The 13,276-nt window shown below is 34.5% G+C and overlaps 3 protein-coding genes across 3 annotated transcripts; 1 reads left to right on the forward strand and 2 right to left on the reverse strand.

Annotated features, from left to right (window-relative positions):
- Positions 1-730: 730 nt before the first annotated feature.
- LOC106446809 (heat shock factor-binding protein) lies at positions 731-2,401 on the forward strand. The gene is made up of 5 exons (XM_022718517.2): positions 731-885; positions 1,259-1,315; positions 1,416-1,439; positions 1,546-1,588; positions 1,995-2,401. Exons 1-5 carry the CDS (start codon positions 883-885, stop codon positions 2,129-2,131), a joined length of 264 nt encoding a protein of 87 aa, XP_022574238.2. The 5' UTR covers positions 731-882; the 3' UTR covers positions 2,132-2,401.
- Positions 2,402-2,983: 582 nt separating this feature from the next.
- Positions 2,984-4,892, reverse strand: LOC106376264 (myosin-3). The gene is made up of 7 exons (XM_013816334.3): positions 4,592-4,892; positions 3,963-4,001; positions 3,818-3,871; positions 3,646-3,699; positions 3,493-3,546; positions 3,330-3,401; positions 2,984-3,199 (listed from the first exon to the last, which is right to left on the reverse strand). The coding sequence occupies exons 1-7, from the start codon at positions 4,649-4,651 to the stop codon at positions 3,086-3,088; spliced, it is 447 nt and encodes a 148-aa protein (XP_013671788.1). The 5' UTR covers positions 4,652-4,892; the 3' UTR covers positions 2,984-3,085.
- A 474-nt stretch (positions 4,893-5,366) lies between these two features.
- On the reverse strand, positions 5,367-9,700 carry LOC106446822 (endoplasmic reticulum metallopeptidase 1). Its single transcript, XM_013888634.3, has 13 exons — positions 9,541-9,700; positions 9,136-9,474; positions 8,814-9,052; positions 8,574-8,730; positions 8,401-8,478; positions 8,247-8,321; positions 8,043-8,162; positions 7,817-7,972; positions 7,208-7,730; positions 6,983-7,139; positions 6,409-6,518; positions 6,199-6,311; positions 5,367-6,135 (listed from the first exon to the last, which is right to left on the reverse strand). Exons 2-13 carry the CDS (start codon positions 9,466-9,468, stop codon positions 5,461-5,463), a joined length of 2,736 nt encoding a protein of 911 aa, XP_013744088.1. The 5' UTR covers positions 9,469-9,474; positions 9,541-9,700; the 3' UTR covers positions 5,367-5,460.
- Positions 9,701-13,276: the final 3,576 nt, after the last annotated feature.

The raw sequence follows: 13,276 nt of genomic DNA on the forward strand, positions 1-13,276 counted from the left end.
AGGTTATTAAGAAAAAAGAAAGGAGGATTGTCTGTTATTGTTGCACATCGCTCATCTCCGTCGTCTCATTGTCTAAAGGTGGATTTGTAATTTGAAAAAAAAAAAAAGTTTTGAAATTTGAATGACAAATGATATGATATCGGGAAGCTTACGATTCTGTTTTGGAATCACGCTTCCATTTTAAAAAATACAATGTCTTATATCAATAAGAATATAAAATTATAATTTTTAATTTATATATAATCCAAATTTTAATAGTATTGAATAGAGAGAATAGAAATATACAAATATTAAAACTAATACTATAAATTATCTTTATGCATTGAAGTTTTTATTAAAGATAAATCATATATTCAAATATATTATGTCAATTAATTATAAAGAATTAAAAAATATAATATTATTTATTTTATTTAATTTATGTATATTTTCACAGTTTAAATATGAAGTTATTTCAAAATTATTATAAATGAATAAATTCTTTATTTTAAATTTAAATTATATAATTTTTAGTTTTAGATTTTAAAAAATAATCTTATATATGTATATATATTTATATATATATATATATATATGGATACGCTTCCAACACGTATCTGATTTCCAATTTTTTTAAAAATCTCGTTTCTGCGTTTCCATACGCTTCCGTTTCCACGTATTCGTTTCCATGTAACATAGCTGATATCCCACTTAATCCAATGATAACGATACTACTAAAGTAACAGGGTATTCTAGACATTTTACATGCCGCAGGTTAATTAAAAAAAAAAAGGATTGTCTCTTATTGTTACACATAGCTCATCTCCGTCGTCTCATCGCTTCTCTTCTCCTCCATAGTTCTCCGTCGACCGTCGTCCGAGCAGACAGAAAAAAACCATAAAAATGGTACGTACGATACGCGTTGCTTGATTTTGACCGCATTTATGTTTCCGATCACGAACATTAGGCCCGTGTTCTTCAGATCTGTCGATTGAATTTCGGGATTAACTATCAATATTTTCGATTGGGGGTGGATTGATCATCGATAGAAACTGTTTGTTGTGGATAAAACGTAACATGAAAATTCAAGATCTGATGAGATGATCCATTATAAGTTGAGTAGGAATGTTTTGTGTATTGAGTTTCTTGTTGCGTGCAATGTTGGTACTAGCTCATGCTCATCCTTCATCAGTTTCTCCATGTTCATAAAGATTCATGATCCTCCTTTGCATGTAATAGATTGATTATTATATTCTTAAGAGGCTTTTTCTCTCTGTAGGATGGGCATGATTCTGAGGATGCTACTAAGCAGAGCACTGCTGATATGACTGCTTTTGTAAGTTTCCCATATACTTTTTATTATTTATTACTCAGAATTTTGAGACAATTTCACTTTAGTTTCGTCACTGTCTGAATCCTTCTATTCTTATACGCAGGTCCAAAATCTTCTGCAGCAGATGGTTGGGTTTATCTTTCAGCTTTTATGTCCTATTTAAGATTTGAAATTACAGGTTTGATAGGTAGATTCTGATTAGAATTTTGGTTTCTTTTTGTGGTGGGTTTCAGCAATCCAGGTTCCAGACAATGTCCGACTCCATCATCACAAAGAATATCCTTTTTTTATCATCAACTCTATATAGTTTTGCTTGGATGTTACTTCCATTAAAAACATATTTGAAAATGTTTCCCTTTTAGAGCAGGAATGATGATCCTTGAAAATAGTTGTCTGTCTTTTGTCTCTGATTAAAGTATATCTTGAGATTCTAAATGTCTATATTCTACAGATAGTAGCACCACATGTTTTTATGGTAGGGTATCATGTTAAGCTGCTCTTATATACACATTACTTATTGTTCTCCATGCGTTATATATATCCGTGAATTGCTAAAAGTTTGGAACCTGTGGGAACTCGAATCACTGGATTTTCAGCAAGTTTGTGTGTTTGTGACACTGGTTTCGATCTGTCTCTTTTACATAAAATACGTGATCTCCTTGACTTTGATTGGTTAGTTCACTCGATGACATGGGAGGCAGAATCAATGAGCTGGAGCAAAGCATCAATGATCTAAGAGCCGAGATGGGAGTTGAAGGCACTCCTCCTGCTGCCTCCAAATCTGGCGATGAACCCAAAACACCCCCTAGTTCCACTTGAACACTAAGTGTCACATGATCTTCCTGCTTATGTATGCATCTGCAGAAACATTCTCAAGTTTGTTCAGGAGCAGTGTTATTACTTTTAGATTTCAGTTTCAAAAGGCATGAATATGTTGTTGAGTTCATCAGATTGATTGATGGAGGATGTGGGTACATTACATTATTATGCACTTATGTTGACTTGCTTTCTATGTTGGTTTTGAGATAACTGAGAAAGACCAGTGCTTGATGGATCTATACTCCGCTTGGTTATACATTTTATTCTCTATAGTCCGAATGTATAGCAATTACAACTTTGTGTGTACCCTAACAATCTATCATTATCGATTTTTATCAGTAGCAATCTGTGATGAGTTGTTTTATGCTCGTCTTGCGGTCCAAACTCCAAACCCATTTCTCGAAAATTTGGTCACAAAACTCCAAATCACAATTTCTACATAAAACTAACTCTAATTTATGTTTGCTCCAAATTATGACGAACTCGTATAACAAATGAAAGAATACACCAAACAAAAACGCGTAATAAATTAAATAGTTGGTTTATATTCAATTATGGAGAATTCTAATAATTGTAGTTTGCGTATTAAGTTAGCCATAAATGGTTATAAATTAGATACACGGTTAGCTTTGATCATTGTTAAATGCTCACCACAAGAAGGATTTCACGAAACTTTTTGTAGACTCAAGTGTGATCGAGCCTACTACACTCGTAGATAGTTTCTCATTGGTTAACGGAATTGTTGAAGAATATCTGTTGTATGAGAGACTAATTATATAACTCTCGCTAATGTCAAAGACAAAAGGAGACGTTTGGTTTTGAGATCATTACTAAAGTTGGTTGTGTCTCGCATTGTAACTAAACCGCAGTACTAGCATATTTAAAAGAGTAACGGTACAATCTCAACGTAGTAGTAGCCATAAGAAATGATAAAGAAAGAAACATTTTCATGGTCTAATGCTCTGCTTCTTTCCCATTCTCATCAATCAACAGAGGTTCCACTTTTTCTTCTTTCACCTCGCTTTTCTTATCTATTTGCCCTTCAGAATCTTTAGAGTTCTCTTGCAGCTGCAAGGGGAGAAACAAAAATGGTGAGAATCATGGAGGAGGATATATTAAATAGGCTGGGTTTCTGTCTGTATTATATACCATTTTATCTACAAAAGATAGCGTAAGAGAAAAGAATAAGAGTACTCACGCCTAAGCTTTTGAGGCTAGCAGAGACATCGTCTTGCTGCTGATTCAAGGTGGTTTTAAGATCTTTGAATTCCTGAAACAAACGCATAAAACATGCATCATGAAACAGAAACCAAGCGGTAGGTAAGATATGTATGTGCCTGGGGCTAACTATAAATACATACCTCACGGAGCTGCTCAACTTCAAGATTAAGAGTCTTCTTCAGCCCAGAGAGCTCCTATTACATTTTACAGCAGCGAGTAAATAAGAGTGTCTATATATATATATTTTTCCGAGCAGAAACATTAAAATGTATAGAGAAAAAGGAAGTAGAGACCTCACGGTAGACTTGAACTTGGGTGTCGAGCTTACCTCTCCAACTTTGCAAGTCCTGTTCAGAGATGTACGGTTGTCTTGGTTCAGAAAAAAGACAAGAGATGTCTGAAGAAGATGAGATAGAGAGAGAGAGAGAGAGAGAGAGAAGATGGTGCTAAATAAAATAAAAAAACCTGCTTGAGATTTTGGATCCTGTTAAGCAACTCGGCCCTTGATTCGCTTAGTTCCTACAGAAGAATTTAAAAAAAAAAACTCAGACTTGGGGGAAGAGCTTGACATTACTAAAAGGAGAAGATGGAAGCAAACACAGGTACGTACAGTGAGCTTGGAATCAACAGGATTGGTGTTTTCTTTCTTCTGCAGCAGAATCAGAAACAATCAAAAAGATCAAAAAACATTCAACACTCAACACGCCTGGTATGTATAATCGAGTTTGTTGATAACTCAAAGACACAATTGCAAAGAACATACCCACAAATCCATCAAAACTACCAAGAAAAATTCTCTAATTTAGAATAATTATGCAAAAAAAAAAAAAAAAAAAAAAAAAATCTGAAGAGATACACAAGGATAGACAAGAAGCACCAAATTAAAAATTGCTTTTGCAAGTGAATCAATCAATGTGAAGCAGAACCTGAGACTGTAACTCTTATTTGTAGATAGAACTTTATATTTAAATCTACTGTTGAAATCCTCAGTGATAAAAAGTTGAAAAAATTGAAAAAAGAAATTGGAGAATAATATCAACGAAGTTGCAGACAAATCACACGGATCACATCTATGTCCGAAATGTTTCACAGTTAAATCCCAAACCATAGATAACTTAATTATTTAATTATCCAATAACAAATCCGACAAATTCTGAATCTCAGACCACCATGCGTCCATTGAATCGAAAAAAAAAACTAAAGAAATTAGAGAGCAAATGAGAGAGATATATATATTACCGGAGACGATGTGGAGACAAGAGCCGCAGGAGAGGTTGAATCGGTGGTTTGGTCCGCCATTACAAGTGTAATCTCTCGCTGAATTTCTGTGGTTGAGATTGATTGAATAAATCAAATCGGTTGACGAGGAAGAAGAAAGAAGAAGATGTGTTAACTAAGAGATGTTAAAGTGAGAAGCAAACAACTCGAGACTATTTCAAAAACAAACCAACTCGAGACTAGTGATGTCTGTTGGGAGCGGAGTCTCAATTTTCAAATATAAAAAACAAAATAATACATCAACATTTCAAAAAGATTTTTATTCTCTTTTTTTTTTGGGTCAAAAAGATTTTAATTTTATGTCTATGTGGTTGTTTTTTCCAATACGGCAAATACAATACGTGTCGGACTAAACTCTCATTTTAAAATATTTATTTATTTAAAAACATTAGAGAAATAAATATTTGTTCTTTTTGGTTGGCCACAATGTAGCTATTGTAGCTATTCAGTTCAGTAGAAATTGAAATGCTGTGGAATCCAGCAAAATGTCTGACTAATTTTTATCCCCTTCTCTCATTTTTATAAGTTATAACCATTTTAGTTTTCCATATAAATCTTAAAACGTTATAGGTCCTCTTTTTACTGATTGTCTAGTGAAATTAGCTTGAGTAAGTTTAGTCTGTTTAGTTGTTAAAAAAAAGTTTAGTTGTTTACAGGCATACTCTCTTTCTTTTTTTTGTTAAAGTACATGCTTACTCTCCTCTCTTCTCTCTACCCTTTCAACTTTATTCTCAAGAACTCAAAACTCGTGCTTTTTGATGTCACCAACAACAAGAAATCAATTATTGTATGTGTTGCCAAGTAGAAACAGGTAAGTGATGAAGAGTGTGTTATTTGGTGTAAGGAAGAGAAGCAAGAAAAGCAAGAGTAAAAGGAGACGTGGATTTTCCAAACTGTGAGCAATATGTTGGAAGTCTTTCGAGAACCCTTTGCACTTGTGGAGTGATACGATCAAAGTCAGTTCTCAGTTTCAACACAGGTCTCTGCATCTTCTTCTTCCTCTCATCACCCTTCTTCTCGTAAAGTTTGAGAACAAACTTAGTAGGCGCCTTCTTCCCACCAGAGAACTGAATCTGATGCCATCCTTCTTGGCCGCTGCTCTTCTCACCACGTCCTATCATCAACTCTTCATCCCCCTCCTCCTCGCCTACTTGCAGTGTAAAATCTTCTACTACCTCCATGTCAATCCCAAGAATCCACCGCGATGACCCTCCTGTCTCCATCGAAACCGCAATGATCCTTCTCTCGTCGTCTCCTCTCCCTTTCTCCTCGTTTACCACACGCAGAACTGGTACATCGCTCTTGTCCCATCCAACCTCGGCGTCCTTCTTGCTCACACAACTGTACTTAGTCTCGAAACTGACGAAATCTACCTTGTTATCTCTCCCACATCTGAACCCTTCCTTGATCTGCTCTGCTTCCACGTTCAGGTTTCCAGGAGTGTTTGAGAATAGAGAAATGAACGACGCCTGTTCTTCCCCGCTTGTATCCACAACATGTACTACCTATACATGTTTAAAAGAATTAAACAACTTTACTGAAACGAGGGAATCAATGGGACTACTTACATTTACGGCTCTCGCCGTGTCCTCAGTGAAAGCAGGAAGAAAACCAGAAGCTACAAGAGCAAGAGAGAGGGCAGTGATGATGCATAGTGCAGTGACAATCGACCTTTTTGAACCTGGAGACCATAAGTTTGTCGTTAATGCTTAACCAAGTAAGAGCTTGTTAATTATTGTGATAAGTTTCTAAAACAAAGTTTAGAGATGGAGCATTACCTGAGAGGTGAATATAGGCCAGGAGGTATACCATAGTCAGACTTACAAAAGTGGCAATAACAACAGCAACCACCACATTGCCTAGCCATTCTGGAGTTCCACCTGGGTTCCTACAAACCCAAAAACAGCCAGCTACATTATAAGGTTTGTTGAAGCTAAGAAGAAACAGACTCACAGAACCAATATTTATCATTACAGCAACCGTGTTCCAGAGTTCTTTCATTAGTCGACCATATTTACTAACTAAGATTGCACAGCTGTGAACTATAAATTAATTACCTTCACATGGATTCATATTGGGAACATTTTCTTTCTTTCTCTAGGTTTAGGCAAGAGAATCTTAGCCAGTTTATGATACTAACATAAAGTGGATCTCTCTTCATTCCTCAAAGGAAGGAAGAACATGAAGAACCAATTTAGGTGAATCGATAACCAAAGGAAATCAAAAGCAGTTAAGGTATGTCTTTCCGTAATATCTCTCAAGCACACAATGATCAAAAAGACTCTTAATCTATCATCCCTCTGATCATTCATGGATCAAGCATCTAACAGTATAGTGGCTATCAGTTTTTACCTGTCAAATCGAATGAGCATGCCGATCAATGTGCCAGCTAACCGGATAAAACCGCCAGCTGAAACCAAAATTGGTACAGCCAAGCTGATAGCGAGAGTTGCAAGTTTGAGGGGCTTTGGGAATCTGATTGGAGTTAAAGTCGCCTCAAGCAATCCATCTGCCCAACCATTAGGTTTGATTAAGTTTAACTTAAGAAAATCCAAAGGGAAACACCATTAGGCTTACATGAAAATGCAGGAGGAACGAGCCAAACCAGAGCGAGGTAAGTTGATCCAAGTTTATAATAAGTTCCAAAGACCAGAAGAACAAACCACTGTATAAAACCAGCTTTAAACAGCCATCTCTCAGCCTCAAGCTTGGCCAAATTATCCCTCAGTCTTGGTGAGAGCTCCATATTGTTAGAGTTTCGGTTTGATGGTTTCTTCCGAAGGAAACTAAAGGCCAGGTGCTGACCACTTATTGACCCCAAAACCGCAGGCGACACAAACAATCCAATTGTCATCAACGGGTATGAAGCATAAGGCACAGGTGATGAGGAGATCCAGGGCAGTATGAAAGCAACAGCTACAGAGAAAGCTACTGAGAATATCCATGCGAGGATAAAACTCAAACAGGACAGCATCACCGACACAAGAGCCGGATAACCACCCATGAGGCAAGACATAACCCATATAAGCATCGATTGCATGATCACTGAAACATACATCATTGTCGCAAAGTTTTGCCTGTATACAACCATATACTTCCCCTGAAGATTGACAAAAGGAAAAACATTAGGACACGGTATAAGGAAAATCTTATGAAAGCACATGTCTTAGTTATTTGTGAAATCACCAATATGTCAAAATAGATAGCTGCGTCCGAGCTCGATGTCTGGAGTGTTTTATCCTTTGGGAGATCAGAAGATGAACCAACACGGATGAGGAAAGCAAGCATGTTTTCCCCAAGATGCTGGAGAGATCCTGGCTTTATGAGCTCTATCTTATCATTCTGCCACGCAAGCAAATAAAACATTACACATCTACACCAGGATCAAAACAAGAAGAAGGTAATTAATTACCTTAGTGTGATAGACAGCAGTGTTATCTGCAAAAGCAAAGTCCAATCCTGAGAGACCAGCAACCTCCTTGTATACTTGAAAGTCAGTCGCAGATTTTATGACTCCGGAAGTAAACAGATCCTGTCACAGTAAAGCAAAGACATATAGATGCATATATATTTAACAGTGAAGAAAGGCAAGAAACAAGAGTTGAAAAGTGCATACCTGTCCCATGATCTGACCAGATGGATATTTTGCGGCCAAGGCAAAGTTTTCAATAGCCCACGGACTCGGACCAGCCTACACCCGGAGGATTTTTCCAATAAGATGAAGGCACAAACAATGGTGTGGAATGAGAGGCGTGGTCATAAGATAATACCTGAAAAATAGCGGACTTCCCACCCGCACCCATGGCCTCTAAATCAACAGCTAAACGTACTGTGGAACTCCATGGATGCTGCATCAGTTATTTATAGTTTCAGGAATTAAGAGATCTAATCACATCAACTCCACCAAGTCAAAAGAACCAGGTCAGTGAGTGATCATACTTACCTGAGTAATGAAGCTATGAGCGCCATTAAGACCTTCTTCCTCTCCAGTATTGAACAAGAAGATAACAGAGTTCTTAAATCCATGAGCAGACTGTGAAACAGACCGAGCTAGTTCCAGCATTACGGCTACACATGAACTACAATCTCCAGCCCCACCTCTTCATACATTTTAACAAACCAAGTAAACAAACACATAATTCTAAAATTCAATTGATAGGAGATGAAGCGACACAATACATACGTTGAAAAGACAGTATCAATGTGAGAGGAGACAAGGATAGCATTCTCTCCTGCTTCTGATTCATACTTGGGCATGATTCTCACTACAATGTGACTTATATCTGAATACACAAGCGACTTCCCTTTAAAAAGACCACCCACAAGCCGGTTCACACCGGATTTGGATTCAAAGAAATCAACATTCACATCAACATCAAAGTGAGCAGTCTCTTTAACTTTCTCAACTTCTCCCAGTACATACTGCAAAAGATTAAAAAGACTTTTAAATACACAAAAAAAAATTACGAAAAACAAAAATGGTAACAAAGACAAACCTAACTAACCTCAAGGGCGTGGACAAGAGCATCAGAAGAAACAGGATGGGGACCGAACTGAGTCAAAGCCGCGACGTGTTTCATAGCCTGAATCTCAGAGAAACCCCTTTTGCCAGCTTGTTTAGCGGTTAAGGGACGAGGTAGGTTCCCGTGCTGGTGGTTGTAAACAGCCCAGGAGGAGTAAATGATGAGGATCAACACTGAGAACCATGTTTTCCCCGATCTTCTAACATCAACCACCTTCTTATCAAGGAGGACATCGTTGTTGTTATCGGTTTGGTGAGTGGAAGATGATGGCTCTGACGACGAATCTGAAGCCGCCTTGGGATGACGCTTCCTCATCGTGCTCTAGTGAAAACAGAGGAATTAAACCAAATCGTGATAGACGAACCATAGAACAGAACAATTTAGTACCTGAGTGTGAGTTGGTTCCTCGCGAGCTGTTGTGTCTTGTTGTTAATCACTTCCTTCCCGGACGGAACTAGACTCGGGAGAAGCACGAGACGATGTGATTTTTTTCCGAAAACAACAACAAAAGTAAATCTCAATTAATGAAGATTATAAGGTTGACCTATAATAAGTTTCAGTCAAATAAATGTATAATTATATTTTTGACCAATCAAATATTTGCTCCACTGTAACAATACACAGTAAATTAAAAATGTTAAGACTATGGTATTTTATAATTTATAAAGCTATTAATTTACAAAAAGTTTTTTTTTAGATATCTATATTTTAGAATATACTTTCCGTAAAGTAAAAAGTGAAGAAGTTAATTTCACATTTTAAATAAATTCATTTATGTTATATTATTTAGTGTATATTTCATAAGAGATAGGTTTTAGATACTAAATATCACCAAAATATTTTGAAATGTTAAGAAAAAAATGTTGAGATGTAAGGTAAATAATATTGTATTTGTACTTACATAAATTGCATGTATAAACATTATTAACTTATAATTTTAATAGGATTGTACATATTAAATTAGGATTTTTCAAAAATATTATCTCATTATATTTATTAATTATGTTTTATATTGAACCAACTAAATTTATAACCGTTGAAATTTATTTAATTTGTCACGTTTATTAATTTATCAAATTTCCACTATACATTTATATCTGAAACTTAAAACAAATAAGAATTCATTGTAAACCAACTTGATTTTTAGTTCAAGTATAATATTTAGAATTATATGCTAACTAGTACTCTTATTTATTTAATAAGTTTTAGATAATAATATAGATTATTTAAACTAATGATTTGGCTAAAATTATTAAAATATGACAATAAGCAAAATAACCAACTAAAATTATTACAAGAACATAACAAATAAATAAAGTAATAATATGACAAATAAACAAAATCAATTCTCAAATAATAATATAGATACATAGATTAAATTCAATATTCTTTTTGCCAATATATTCAATACTTTATAAAAAAGATTCATATCACTTTAACCGGACTCGGGAGAAGCACGAGACGATGTGAACTTTTTTCCGAAAACAACAACAACAAAAGTAAATCTCAATTAATGAAGATTATAAGGTTGACCTATAATAAGTTTCAGTCAAATAAATGTATAATTATATTTTTGACCAATCAAATATTTGCTCCACTGTAACAATATACAGTAAATTAAAAATGCTAAGACTATGGTATTTTATAATTTATAAAGCTATTAATTTACAAAAAGTTTTTTTTTAGATATCTATATTTTAGAATATACTTTCTGTAAAGTAAAAAGTGAAGAAGTTGATTTCACATTTTAAATAAATTCATTTATGTTATATTATTTAGTGTATATATCATAAGAGATAGGTTTTAGATACTAAATATTACCAAAATATTTTGAAATGTTAAGAAAAAATGTTGAAAATATAAGGTAAATAATATAATATTTTATTTGTACTTACATAAATTGCATGTATAAACATTATTAACTTATAATTTTAGTAGGATTAATGGATTATACATATTAAATTAGGATTTTTTTCAAAAATATTATCTCATTATATTTCTTAATTATGTTTCATATTAGTTTGTCACGTTTATTAATTTATCGAATTTCCACTATACATTTATATCTGAAACTTAAAAGAAATACTTGAATTCATTGTAAACCAACTTGATTTTAGTTCAAGTATAATATTTAGAATTATATGCTAACTATTACTCTTATTTATTTAATAATTTTTATATAACAATATAGATTATTTAAAGAGTGTTTTACACTGTAGGGCAGTTTCCAAGTTTTTATTACAAGATAAGTCAGTTTCTGCTACTGAGACAGTTTCTGCTAACTAGGGGTTGGTGGGATGTGACTTGGTTCGTTTTCTTTTTGAATCTGGTTTCTTTTCTCACAGCTAGTTGGACTTTCTAGTTAAGGTTTTGAATTTTAAATTTTAAAAGTTTTGTTGGACCTGATTTTAGACCAAACCAGATTTTTTTTTTTTTCTAATCTCCATTACACTCGGGCTGTAGCTCGTGGTGGTCGTGATGCTCGGGATCGGCTGCGGTGGTCATCGCTTCAGTTGCACGATGAAACTCGAGCAACAATGGCCAAATTTCACTAAATTTCAAAATCAAAAGTTAGAAATCACTTTAGAAGTGATAAATAAATAATTTTGAAGTGTAATCTACACATAAACGAAAAAAAAATAAAAAAATACATGAAAGAAATCAATGGCGGCCGCAATATTTGTTACAGGAAACCTTAAAAAATCTGGGAAACACGAAGATATATTTACTAAAATGCCCCTCATTAAATGTACAACATGTAATATATGTACATGTGTACAAAGACAACATATGTACATTATATAATACTAAGCAACCAACAATCCACCCATATGTGTAGAACCTCTTCACATATATTGGTTCATTTTCGATGTACACATTGTATATTACTAAGCAACCACCAATCCACGTTGTATATAACCTATATGTGTACATTGTATATTACTAAGGAAACGATCGTAGAATCATGTATTTTCATTTTGTTTAAAATTTCCACATGTACAATATTTTAATGCTATATATGTGTACATCGCTTTACATATCCACATGTACAAAAGGGTGTACATGTGTACAACCTCTTCACATATGTGTACTCGTCAAAAAGTGTACACAAACTAACTTGTATGTGTACAATGTTTATATGTGTACGTTGTATATTACAAAGGCAATGTATCGTAGAATCGTGTATTCTCATTTTGTTTAAAATTTTCACATGTACAATGTTTATAATGCTATATATGTGTACATCACTTTACATATACAAAAAAGTGTACATGTGTACAACAAGCCACAAGCATAAAAATCAAGCCACAAGCATAAAAATCAACTTTTGTTGTCACTTAGTAATCCACAAGTAATAAATGGACCCCTATAGCCTAAAAATCAAAACTTTTGTTGCTACAAATGAGATGTGTCATAGCTGCATACTTAAAAAAATCTTTTTAAAACGAAGAGGATGAAACAAAATCAATTCAAGATCAACAAGAAGGATCATAATCATTTGGATGCTCACTTGGGTGACTCGGATCCGGGTAAACCGAGTCTCAACTTGGTGGTCTTGAACTTCATATCGTCAACATGTTTATCCACATCTACTACACTTCTCTTCTCCCTACTTTGTGGTTAGCTGCTCGGTGAATCTTCCATTTCTCTCCTTGCAGTTCGTCTCCACCGTTAACTCACATACTTCACAACCTCAAACCTTTCTTCATCGCAAGCTCTCACATACGTTTTAAATCGACTCATTCGTTTACCTCACTGAGATCGTCCGTCGAGATCAAGACTGAGGATAATAATTAGAGCGATTTACACTCTAAGGCAGTTTACAAGTTTTATTATCACTCTAGAGCAGTTTGTGCTACTAGAGCAGTTTCTTGGTGAAAAGACTCAAAATGCCCTCTTAAAAGTGTAACTAGTAAGTTATTTTTTAGTTAGAAGATTTTGGTTTGATTAGATTTTCGAAATTCAAAATTAGTGATGGACCCCATAAAAGATTAAACCTAATTTTATATACATAACTAGTAAAGTACCTTTTGTATATCTTCTCGTCTTCTTAGTTCTTTTTTTCTTTTCAAATCAGGTTATGCTATTTTTTTTCCCGACGATTGACTTTACAATCCCTAAA

The sequence above is a fragment of the Brassica napus genome, chromosome A1 (genome assembly GCF_020379485.1).
Source record: "Brassica napus cultivar Da-Ae chromosome A1, Da-Ae, whole genome shotgun sequence".
NCBI classification, from domain to species: Eukaryota; Viridiplantae; Streptophyta; class Magnoliopsida; order Brassicales; family Brassicaceae; genus Brassica; species Brassica napus.